General features: G+C 38.1%; 2 protein-coding genes across 2 annotated transcripts in view; one reads left to right on the top strand and one right to left on the bottom strand.

Moving 5' to 3' along the window:
• Nucleotides 1–8,815, bottom strand: part of LOC138049350 (dual specificity protein phosphatase 10-like) — a 14,803-nt gene extending 5,988 nt beyond the window's left edge. The window contains exons 1-2 of the mRNA XM_068895594.1: nt 8,072–8,815; nt 1–348 (exon numbers count right to left, since the gene is read on the bottom strand). The exon at nt 1–348 is cut by the window's left edge and continues 12 nt beyond it. Coding sequence (XP_068751695.1) covers nt 1–348; nt 8,072–8,540 — 817 coding nt within the window. The 5' untranslated portion in view covers nt 8,541–8,815. The remainder of the gene's footprint in view (nt 349–8,071) is intronic.
• A 2,347-nt stretch (nt 8,816–11,162) lies between these two features.
• The window catches only part of LOC138049376 (spermatogenesis-associated protein 17-like), a 23,738-nt gene continuing 22,400 nt past the window's right edge, over nt 11,163–12,500 (top strand). Inside the window, exon 1 of the mRNA XM_068895625.1 lies at nt 11,163–11,317. Coding sequence (XP_068751726.1) covers nt 11,250–11,317 — 68 coding nt within the window. The 5' untranslated portion in view covers nt 11,163–11,249. The remainder of the gene's footprint in view (nt 11,318–12,500) is intronic.

Here is a 12,500-nt window from a genome sequence, read left to right on the forward strand (position 1 = left end):
TAGCCTCGTCGAAATGCTGTTCAATATCCTCTTGACTGGAGTCGTTAACTTTAATCTGTTTGTAATGCAAGTCCGACCGCTGACTAAAAAAGTTCGGACATCGCGGCGTCAAGTTAAGGATGTACTTTATTGATAACCTGTCAATCAAAGCTTCGTCAGCAGCGCCTTCTTCGTTACCTAGATACAAGTAAGGCAATATTGCGGTGACTGGGGCGCCTTGCGGACGACCCGAAAGTGCGTCACACGATGTTGGAGTCGGAGAGGGAGGAAAATCAGTCACGTGGCATACAGTCACCGGTGCATTTTCACACAAGTTCTGGTAATCCCGGCAAAATTCTTTTAGACCGCCTGTTATAGAAGAACAAAGAAATAAACATGTGTTAGAGGCTATGAAAGACACATACATACAGAACCAGGAGTCCGTTACCCGAAGGCTCTATCTTCTATATCAACACTCTGAATCAACCCTGTCCCGTATCTTTTTACTTTTAGAAGCAACTCCTACGGGGTTTTCGCGGGTGTTTTCACAAGAGCCAATCACAAGAAAAGTACGGGTCGGCCGCTGATGACAACACGCGCAGCACACCCGGAACACGAAGGTACCACTGTGTCTCAAAATGATGAAAAGATATAGAGGATATTATATGGCCGCGCGGAAATACCAAATTTCTCTTCGAGTGATGAGAAGAGAAATTTCGTATCTCCAAGCGGCCATGTAATATTCTATTTATTATGTCAACACCAATGAAATACTAAATCAATACAGGAAAAGCATTGAAAGGCGCGATTTTCATATGTGACCATAGCAACAGCGATCTTTTCACGTGTGGAAATAACATGTTATCTTCACGTGTGAAGATATAATGTTTTCGCGCGAAGCTCACTTGGTATTTCATTGGTGTTTATATAATAAATAGCAGTTCTAAAAATAAAAAGATTCAAGAGTATAATACGTATGGAGGCTCCACGTAATGGGCTCCTCACAATACAAACAAACAAACAAATCATTAAAAATAATTGAATTCAGGCATGATATAAAACGAAATTGCAGCGTTGACACTGATTACAAAAGTTTTTAAAAAGTAAAACGTTTCGATAACTTCGAACTGATGAAGGTCACCGAAGTGATTAAAACGTTTTACTTTTTAAAAACCTCTTTTAATCAGTATCAACGCTGCAATTTCGTTTTAAACAAATCATTGCCTTTAAATGCTTTTTCCTCATTTTCGATTGGTCGATCATAAAATGCTACACAGCCCCTCCTATAAACTCTTGGGCCGTTTACAAATAAATATGGTGGTAGCGGCGTGTTAGCAAAACCAATGTGTATTTTCCAGATTAACGGTCCAAAATGCTTCGAACTCTTTCCTTATCTCTGCTACAGGGAAAGAAAACAGATGGCTTCATTCCCTTGACTCCTCGGTATGAATTTCTCTTCACAATTCAATGAAACGTCAGTGTCAGACAGGTATTAAGAATGAACACTACGATCAGCTCAAGAGGTGTGATCTTGATGCAACACCAAATTCCCATGACTACCCAACAGACTAGCTCTATGATACTAGTTGGGAGAATGAACGTTATTAGCGAGGTCGTGCAATCCCTAAAGTGAAAATACGCGTTTTTTATTACGTGACGATGAAGCAGTTGGGAAATGGATAGCAAAAATAGGATACGAAGAGCTTCGTGCGCATTGATTTTCTTATTTCAAGTACTACAAAGTTCCTAAATCGGTTTCAAAATTTGTATTGAAAATCCACTTTTGTTTCACTAGGAACTCACTTTCGAAAATGTAAATTTAAAACAACTTAACGCCTTGACCATAAATCAAATTAACTATTTTTCACCTTTTTTTACACTCTTGATTGGAAAAATTCCGTTTCAAGTCAAGTTGAGCTCAAGGCCATGAATATTTTCAAACTTTTCCCTCCAAAGAGAAGCGAAAATCGCGCTTGTTATCATGGCCTCGAAGGAAAAATGACAGCTGTAAAGGACGAGAGACTAAACAATTACAACAGAGTTGTAACAGACAGTTTGTGACAGCTCCACAATAAATAGCGGGTACCAAACAAAATGAACCGGAAGTTGAATCAGAGAACACCGGAAGTTCGTCTTTTCAGCCACATTTTGCCGTGAAAATGCCCTCGAAAACTCGGCACTCCCAGACGAAACTTGCAACCTGAAGTGAAATCCCAGACGAGGGAGAACTGTTCCCGAAAAGGCTGTTTTTACTTGAGGTTCAACTTTGGTGATAAACCAACCGGATGAACAAAATAAATTCAACACGAAGAAGTCTGACAAAAGCTTCCAACGCACTCAAGAATTGATCGAAACAAAAAAGTTGTGTTGCGATTAGCAAAAATGTCGATCGGCGGAGCACTTTGCAGCGAAATCGCTGCAGTGCATGGCTCAACTAAGCCACTATGACCGCAACCACCTGCTATAACAAATACAAGTGCACAGTGCTCCAGACACCGCAGATATTTTAAGTGTATCGTTACCTGTTAAGTGAGAGAACCCACGTCTTTGCAGAAGTTTTGTTCGTTCGCAGCACTGCGCAGTCATAATCCGCCGAAATTCTCACACTGCCTACAGTGTAAAACTCCGTTCACCAAAGTTCGTGTAACTCTTAACAAATATACGTAAAGGAAAAGCGTCATTAGATCATTGAGAAACGAAGAGACAGGTATTACTCAATTATGACTTAACAATTACAGACTCTTGTACCTTGACTAATTATCCTGCCGGCTGTATGCACTGGTGCTTTTCTGTCAAAATACCTGTCAATTTTCTATATTTTCGATCGTCGGCCAAAGTTTCTTCCCTAGCTCAGTTTCAGTGCTTTCAACCCTCGTAGAATTTAGAGAGAAAGACACTCAAAACTGTGCCTTTACAAGACTGAATTTCACTTTTACAAAGGGGAGAAGTTATCCTGACCTCGCTGCTGGACCATTACGAAACGATTCACACGAACAGTAAATTCGAAAACACTCACGAAACACAAACCGCTTAAAGACGGGTTAACCTCTATTCTACGGTGCAATGCACGCTAAGTTGCTAAAGAATTTTACTTCTTTTGGCTTTGAATTCATAATAACATGTTTCAGCTTGGTTTATAAACACTTCCAAAGAATGTCACTAAAAGTTCCTATGATTTTCGCAACAAACTTGACAATTTGTACTTTAAAACTGATATAATCGACGAAACCGACTGAACATAAAAAATAAAAATCTGAGTTCTGATCACCACGAGTAACACTAAAAAACTTTAAACATATTCAAGAAACTTGCAAAACACTCTCTACTAAAACGAGATATTTTCAGTCAACGGGTGACGCCCACATAACATTTCCCAACGCTCTAAGTAAGCTCTCCAAAACTAGAAAAAGAGTCGCTGAAAAAAACACCTTTTAAGCAGGGAAACTTGTCTTTGCAAAGATACACGTTTCTAAAACATCTGTTACAAGCGGCTGATACTGAACTGATCCATCAAATTTCATGACCTAATCTTGACACTCAGTTGGAGTTGAGTTAGGGTCCAAGATGGTTTGTGATCCTTGTCAATTTTGAACAAGGTACAAAAATTGCGAATTCTCCTGGTAGGAGAGGCTGACCTCTCTTTATACTGTCTGCATCGGGGTGAGAGTTTCATTTAACTTGCGAACTTAATTTCTCAATTAACAGTGGGAATTTAACTATCACTAAAAAAATAACCTCACATGCGGTAAGATATACCTCTTTCTTCGACCAGTTGTGGTAAAATGACTTCAACCCCGATATTTTCATCCAGAGGTTTTAAAGTAAAAAAGATCAATTATTCCATATTGATGGAAAGAAACCTATTTACAATAAAATCTTTCCATTTACCACAATATCATCACTTTAGAACTTTTAAGAGGGAACTTGTATCCAATTTAATTAATTAAGTAATCACTCTTCAAATCATTAATTCTGACACTGATCAAGACCAAAAAAATATCAGTTTGAACAGTTTTTGATTTCTTCAGAAATGTTATTCTTCATATTCACAAAATTTAATTCAATACTCCCTCAGTATGGAAATTCACCTGTCTTCCAAGATACCAGTTAAAACGACCAAGTATCTGCCAATTCTATAAAAGTTACCTAAACATATATTCTGCATCACCTTGAGGGAATCATGAACTGCAATGAACTTTTTCCCTCACTTACCAAAAGATTTTTTGACTGGCAAATCCAAGGCCCCAAGGGACAAGACCCGACACGGCATCACTGCCCAGGTTATCAAGCTAGTCAACCCCAATGCAACCACTTACCGCTACAAATGAACCTCATAAGTTCAGGTAAGACAGATATCAAGGCAAGGTGAAAAGAAATGTTGTAATGTCTTTACAGTCAGTGGTCTGTATCGCCCAGGCACGATACGGCCACTCAGGTCATGCGTGATATGGGTCTTACTGACTAGCTCTCATAGGGGAATTATTGACCAATACCTGGGCTTTTCTTTCTGTTTCAAGGTTTCAACGACAAAAACAAAAAAAAAATACTTTTGGTCTTCATAACTGGACCAAAATAAGTCCTTCAATTACATAAAGCTCCTACCAAAAATCTAACAAACCTAGGATTCTCTATCATAAAATAGCTAAGACTGGATGGTTCATAGAAGGCAGAAGTGTTAATTAAAGAAATTAAATGACCCTTCAAGTTATTACATGATCCTAACAATATTTACCAGAATGAAACATCAGGTAATTGAAAATGAAAGCAAAATCTCTATTCAAAAGACATATAATTAAAAAGGAGTCAACTTAATTAAAAACTCTTGTGTAGACACTTGTGAAGTGAAATAGTTACTTGATGAAAACAAATTTGGTTTTATCACAATCTGTTCTTTCTTGAAGTTTCTGACATTATTTAGTCACCTAAATCAACCCGTGTTCACAGTTCACTTGACATGTTACAAAAAGCTTATTTTAGGGATCAGTTGATCTACTTTCCAATGTCAATAGTTCTTTAATGATTGAATGCCTACAATGGTCTTTTAAAAATGATCTACAGAACTGACAATTTGTATGCAAAAAGCAGGACAACTATTATTATGGAATGATATACTTGCATGTTCTTCACAAATGTCACTTGTTACTTTAAGAGCATAATAGAGCATGCATATCAAATAACAGGAATTGCCAGAACTTGAAAAGTCACATTTCAACCACAAGCTCAAATATTAGGAACAATTTGCAAAGCTAGAAGCCTTACGAACAGCATGAATGGAGCTTCAGGCAAAAACAGGTTTCATTTGAATTGCAAAATTCCAGAAATTCATTCATAGTCACAAAACTTTAAACCACCTTGCTCAATAATAATAATAATAATAACAACTTAACATCACAACATGAAAGTCCTGCTTAGTGATTTTCATATGAATAGTGACACATTAGGATTTCATTCACACACTCAAAATTCTAAATCATCTTAAACAGCATAATTAACAGCACCACAGGAAAGTACGCAGCTTTTATTTCAATGGCCACCCTTCAGAATTTCATCCACAAACTCACAAGTTAGAACCACCTTGTGCAGCATAGTAAACAACACAGAGCACCACAGGAAGGCAAAGCTTAATACATTTCACTTGAATGGCTACCCTTAAGAATTTCATCCACAGACTCATGAATACAGCAAAATAAACAGCCATCACAGGAAATTACCGCTCCATGCAAGAGCTTTCATTTGTGAATGCTCTCACATTAAGGTATCATCCACAAACTCAACACTTACAATGTAGCAACACCTTGTAAGGTATGAGCAAAAAAACCACACAAAGCATTCTTTGCTATTAAACAGATACAACTTACTTGTTCATTCGCATTCCTAAACCTTATGTCACAAGGGCAAGTACATTTCAAGTCTTCTGTTTCTTCGTACTACATTTGTAACACTTGTCAAAGCAGTTGCAGTTCATGTGACATATTAATTTTAAGCCTTTTCTCAAGACGACACACAACAAGACGGAAATGTTGCAAGAAGAAAGGTCAAACCATCACCAAAGGTTGCATACCCCCAACACACTCCAATACTCATCTTTAACAAGTATCCTATACCTCAATAACGATGAAGCCTAAATTTCTGCAGATGTCAAATGTTGCAAACCGAGGACTTTCTTTCCAGGATTTGCAAGACTATTAGTGTTGGAATGATTAAGATTCGATCCCAGAACTTCCCGAACAGTTGTCCAAATATCCTCTAACTGAATTAATAAGTTGACTCAGTATTTGGCAATGATATGAGACTCCTCGTTTCTAGCTACTTACAAAAATTAACTGGCCCGTGATTTTAGACCGTGGTTAATCAACTAGTTGTTTGCACTCCGCAACATCCCTCTACAGTAGTTTACTACAATTTGCCATAATGACAAAAATCCCCCACCACGGTGAACTCTGAAAGCTGTCTAAACATGACACCGCCCCAAGAAGCAAGTTCAGGCAAACCTAAACCTCATCCTTGTCTTTTCAATATCAACCTCCCTTAAGACTACAATTGGATGTAATTGGCAAACATTAATCTCACACAGACAGTTGCCACTGTGCCTTGTAATAATGACTATTAATATTGTTATCAATATTTTAGATAGTCTTAATTGTAGAGGCAATGTCAAATGGGCAAAAAAAAATAGACTGGCAGCCTGAGGATTGTTTTTCTGAAGACTGGGGTACAAAAGCTTGATAAGAAAGCTTGTTATATATTAAAGTAATTCTCAATAAATGTTTGTCTAAAACTTTTTATGAATAAAAGCAGAATTTCTGCTGTGTAATCCATTTGTGGTAAACCAAGCTCTAATGAATATTGGCCAGAGGAACGTGAAATTTAACACCAATATTTTAAGCTGTCAAGGAATTACACATCATTGCTCATTCCATCATTCCTATTTATGAACATCCGAGCAAATAGAACTATGCATATTTGAAACAAAAAAAAAAAAGTCTGTGAAGATAATGAAACTCTAGTAAGAATAAAAGACACATTTTTTAAGTGCCAGAAATGCCACCAATTAAATGGTTGTAATGCATGACAGAGAATGCACTTTGCAAAATTATGTAATCTGTGGACAAAAATGTGCATGGCTAAATTTACTCAAAATGTATGATAATGATGAACAGACTGCCACACCTTCATGTTGACCAGGAAAAGGAGCTTGCATTTGGAGAGAGAAGTGTTCCTATGAGATTGGGGGTACCATGGATTCATAAAAACTCTTTGAGTATTTAATTCAGGGACTGGAGCAACAAATGTAAAAATTACCTTACTTCTGCATAACTTTAGAGAGATAAGCATGCCAACCATATCTCTGAACCTATGTCATAGTTCATTCCAAAAGTTCAAAAAGGCTTCCCATTACAATAAATAATCTATCTGAACAGTCACACAAGGGCAAAATTCTCACAAAACTGTGTTAACTATTGTCCCTAGGTCTACAGTTTCCCATTTGATTTAGTTTTTTTTTTGTCATGAGAGTAAAAAAAAATTAACCTAATTGTACTTCAAAGTACCCCATTGAAGTTGTATTGTTCGGATACAAAAAAATATAAAATATTCTTCTTGAACCCCAAACATTTCTTTATTAACTTTTAAGAGCAAGCAAGTTTAGAACTTAAGTTTCACGACGTCAAAATACTAACGTCAGCGTATTTCCTGTCAAAAGGAAGGAGATAAAAAAAAGAAATACAAAAACTCTGATCCCTCATTAAAACCACGAAGTGCGTCAAAGAACTTTTCGCATAAATTAAACGTGACCAACTCACGCTGGATATAATACGAGAAAAATTAACACTGGTCATGAGGTTACACGGCTTTTAAATTAGATTCACACAACAGAATCAAGAGCAATGGTTACGCATCCGAAAACTACAGCCAACGCTGGCAAAATCGGAAATATGCTTTCAATTGCAAAACACGAAAAAAATCGTCGAGCGCTTGCGAAACTCGTTGGCTCATTTGTTGACATTTGACGGTGTTACGCTAGTATGCAGAGCTCATCGCCCAAAATACGTATTTTAATCAATAGGAAATAATCTAAAATTAGTAAACTCACCTTTCAGAACTGAAATATCTTTTCCTTCTTTCAAAAGAGTCTGCAAAACTAAGCAAATAGGACGACAGGGATTACAATCATCTTCTGGTCCGCTGGATAGTTCGTCGTAGATGACAAAGTTTGTCCCCACTCCACCACTGATGAACTTCTGTTTACCCTCAGCAGAAGATATTAAGTCTTTCAGCTTTGCCTTTCCTTGCGAAAGCCTTTTTCTCCCTATTCCAGTGCAGTTCACATGAATAGCGCCTCTAATATGCAATCCGTTAAAAGCGACTAACGATCTACAGTCAACTATTAGAAATTCGGCCGAGTTAGATGTACCGACATCATCATCTACATGGTTCAGTCTTTGTGCGAGTTCGCGAGAAGAAACGCATTTCCATTTTCCGCTACTAGACATGTTGAAGGCTCGATTCACACATCCAACTTTCGATACAGTGGGTCTTGGTTCCAGAAGCAGTGGAGGCATTAAGATAAAATTAAAAGCCAAACAAGGCGTGCGATGTAAAAGGCGTATAGCAGCTGCTTGCCTGAGTAGTGAAGACGAATGCACTCTTTTCACACGTGTATAATATTTCCAACACTTACTTTTTCGCAAAGCACGAACCTGTTTTTCTCTTTGTTACTGAACTAGCGTTACCAATAAAGTTTCCAACAAAGCCTTTCGCTTTCGAAAGACTGTAATTACAATTCTCTTATCCCAACGCTTCTTGCATAGCTAGTTCAGAGAGTGTATTAAAAATAGTTCGTTCAAAGAACCAAGTGATGTCATCTACAGCCAATGAGATAACGCATTCAAATAGAAACCAAAAAATTGCTGACGATAGCCGACGCCACCTACCATATATGGAGTTACCACCTAGGCGAACCTCACCGGAGATTGCCGAACGCTACAACGTGTGGCCACTCGGGAATAATTGCGATAAGGAAACGAAATTTCCCGCGGTCTTAAAATAAACATTACACGCGGGTCTTGACCATTTCCGCGCGTTCGTCACGTTTGTGATATTCGCGTGTGAAGTTGTCAAACAACAGAAAGACCAGTTTATCTGAGAGCCGCTTAGGCGCTTTGAGAACAGAAAATCTTAAAGTAAAGAGAATTTTCCATGGTTAAAATAAGAGTCAAGAATGTTCTAGGACATTCTCTACAACACGCCCAGCGCGTGGCCGTGTAGCGTGGGCCGTAAAAAAAAAAGACTTCGCTTCAAAGAGTTTTAAAAACTTCCCGTTAGTTAAATTAGACTCTTTGACAGGAATCGCACAATTAAGTGGGGACCTATGTAATTGTTTAAACTTACTCTAGAAAGCGAAAAGGTCAGGGTATAAGGAAGTGACCGATGTTTTGTTTGGGTGCGATATTTAGTGAGCCTCTCTTTCGGTATCTAGGTGAGGACTAATCTAAAAATGGTTATGATCATCCATAACGAAAAAAGCTCCAAACCTCAAATTGTTTTTAACATAATTCTTACTTCGTAAAAACTTTAAAAACTACTTCAAACTTTGACAGAGCGGCGGCTTTAAAACGTGGGCGCATTTTTCGTGACATCACTTTTAGTCAGAAAGCTAAGCTGTTGTTTAATAGACAACTTGTCAAAAAACTTGGCAAACTTACCACATCTTCCCATTAAGCAAATATTAAGTTTAAATTTGAGGGGAACATGACTATCTTAAACTCCTGGAAATAGGACATTGTTGATACAAAAATCATTTGAAAGTAGTCAGAGCTGAGAAGTGACAGCCGAAATAAAAAAGTACATCAAGGGATTGTTTTAGTATTTAGTAATCGGGAACTGTAATTTTATCTGCAGATTTTGCTTGAAAATGAGCGACACCAATAAAAAGAAAAACTCTAGCTCTTCTTTGGAAATTTGAGGGGAAATGAGATGCTCACTTGTGTCACGCATAATAGTGTTTCGTGACAATCAGTGATGCAGAAAAATATGCACTCACGCAGACAGCACGTTCTGAACACTCTTTTCTCGCGTGACAGCTTAGAAGTGGCGTGCACGTGTCAGAGGAAAATTACGATTCATGTTGCAAAATTATTTCGGTGAGTTGGGAAATAAAAGCTGTTTTCGCTGATGCGGACATTTTTTGGCAATCTTTCTAACAAAGAAGAATTGCGCAAAAATATTGACTTTCAGCAAGAGCCATTATGGCTCTTGCTTTCAGCGCGCAATTTCATCGCTTCAGATGTTAGCAAAGTTTTTCAGGATACACGGGTGATTTAACATGACTGCATGCGATAATTTGTGAAAATTTCCTTCCAGGAGAATTAAAAATGACCTTATCTTGGTCACGGATAAAAGGAATATTGCCATGATACCCTGAAATAAGAACTATAGATCGTTTTCATTTCACTGTCAGGCAAGAAAAAAATTAATTCTAAATCGTTGATGAAAAAGACCAAGAAAAGTGTCACAAGTCTGTCTGGTAAATAATTTTTATTGGCCGAAACGTCTCAAGAAACTTTTAAGAGTTTTGTACGTAGGCGCCACGCCATTTTGGTATGGTGACACCAAAATGGCCCGCCGGAAATCAGCAAAACGTTTGGAATTTACTTTGCCATGGAAACACGTTATTTTCACTCATGAACTGGTACACATACGCATCAACACAATCTCCTAAGACTTGAAATGTTGCAAACCAAACATCTACTTTCTTAGTGTAACGCAAGGCTAAATTCGGAAATGCTGTATTTTCAAAACGAAAGACGCTATGGCTCTAAACACTTGAGAAAAGGTTTAAATCTAGATAACCGTATTTTGTTTCGTTGATTACGGTAATCAATGTTCAATGTTAATATCTTCGGCGTCAGAGCCTGAATCATCGCTGACTGGACTTTAACTGGATCAGAGGGGAGGCGGGCGATTATTCGAGGGAGGCGATGATTTTAAATATTTCGGTCAAAGTGGGGGGCGATTATTCGAGGGAGGCGATTAATCGAGGGACGACTATTATTAGAGGAAATACGGTATAGTCAAGGTAGTGCAGTTCAAAATTTCGCGATTTAATGACGTCACGTCAAAACGATCTATATTTGATTATTGCGAAATACAACACTGACGTCACTTCTTCAACCTCTCGAGCTCATCGAAAAGAAAAGTGGAGAGTGCCTGGGTCTTAGATTGGCTGCTTATATTAGTTTCCATGGAAACCAGCTAGTGATGAAGACAAAATGGCGACGTTCATCGCTTTGATGGAGTTAAAAGGTGAAGTTGTCGACCAATTATTCAAAAAGAAAAGGTTAGCTGAACAATGTCTCTCTTTAATATTTCAAATTAGGTATTTGTATTTTTTTATATATTATTTATTATCATTGAATGCGTTTAGATTTGATGTGTTGAGCTTTAAAACAGTTGAGCATGTGTATATATTATTTTCTGTGTTGTCCGCCTTATATAAAAGAACCTCTTGTGTACATGTGCAAATCCAGCGCTGCAACGACTGCTCCGCGGAGCCTCCCCAATCCTCCACCTTTGAAACCTTCGAAGACAATTAAGGACTTTTAAAAAGAATCCTTGACAGATCTTGCCAAGATCCTTAATATCACCAGCACACTTTACAGCTTGATCACTTGGAGCACTGCCTCCTCCACCTTTGAAAATTGTCGACGATGTCTAATGGCGCTGTTACACTCGACAATTTTTCTTGCAATTTGTCTCTCAATTTTGTAGCGACAAAAGTTATCACACTGCAAAACAAGTTGCTTGATGGGTGTTACAAAATTGTACACTTGGTAACGTTTCGTGCAACTTGTCTCGTTTTCGATGATCACTCGAGGCTGAAGGAACATTTTCATTGGCTGGTGCCACAAACCCTTGTGACACAAGTTGCAGGACAGATGTTACACTACGCAATGATTTAAAAGTTCATTGTAACGTGGCTTTAATAAAGCAATTTGCTGAAAGTAGAACTAAATTTTACATGTACTTTCTGCAACAGTTTCTGCAACTTTTCTCACAGCGTTTTTCACCGTTGCAAGGTATTTTACATTGGGCAATGTTTAGTGCAACTTGTCTCGCCATGGCATTGTGAGACAAGTTGCTGGAAAACAGTCGCACATTGCAACAGCACCTTAATTAATAAAGGATCGTTAATACAGGGCCGCTTATCTCCATAAGTTCTATGGTTAAAGATTTGCCTCTGACGCTTGATGTTTTTCAACAGACGTTTCGGCTAATTCTTAAGCCTTCATCAGTGATATGAAAGTGGAGTTCGTTATCATACGCTATTTAAAGTAACGTATCGCGAGGCTTGCACACGTGACCACGTAATTCATGCTCGCACGATGCCTTTGAAAGTACGATATGATCATTCCCAGCGTTCCAGTCTAAAGTAGAGTGCCAGGCTTCGAGGCTTTGGGGAAAATTCGCTCATGGTAATAAGCTTCGAAACCAACAACCTTGACATGACGTGGACATGGCTT

The sequence above is a fragment of the Montipora capricornis genome, chromosome 5 (assembly GCF_036669925.1).
Source record: "Montipora capricornis isolate CH-2021 chromosome 5, ASM3666992v2, whole genome shotgun sequence".
Classification (NCBI taxonomy): Eukaryota; Metazoa; Cnidaria; class Anthozoa; order Scleractinia; family Acroporidae; genus Montipora; species Montipora capricornis.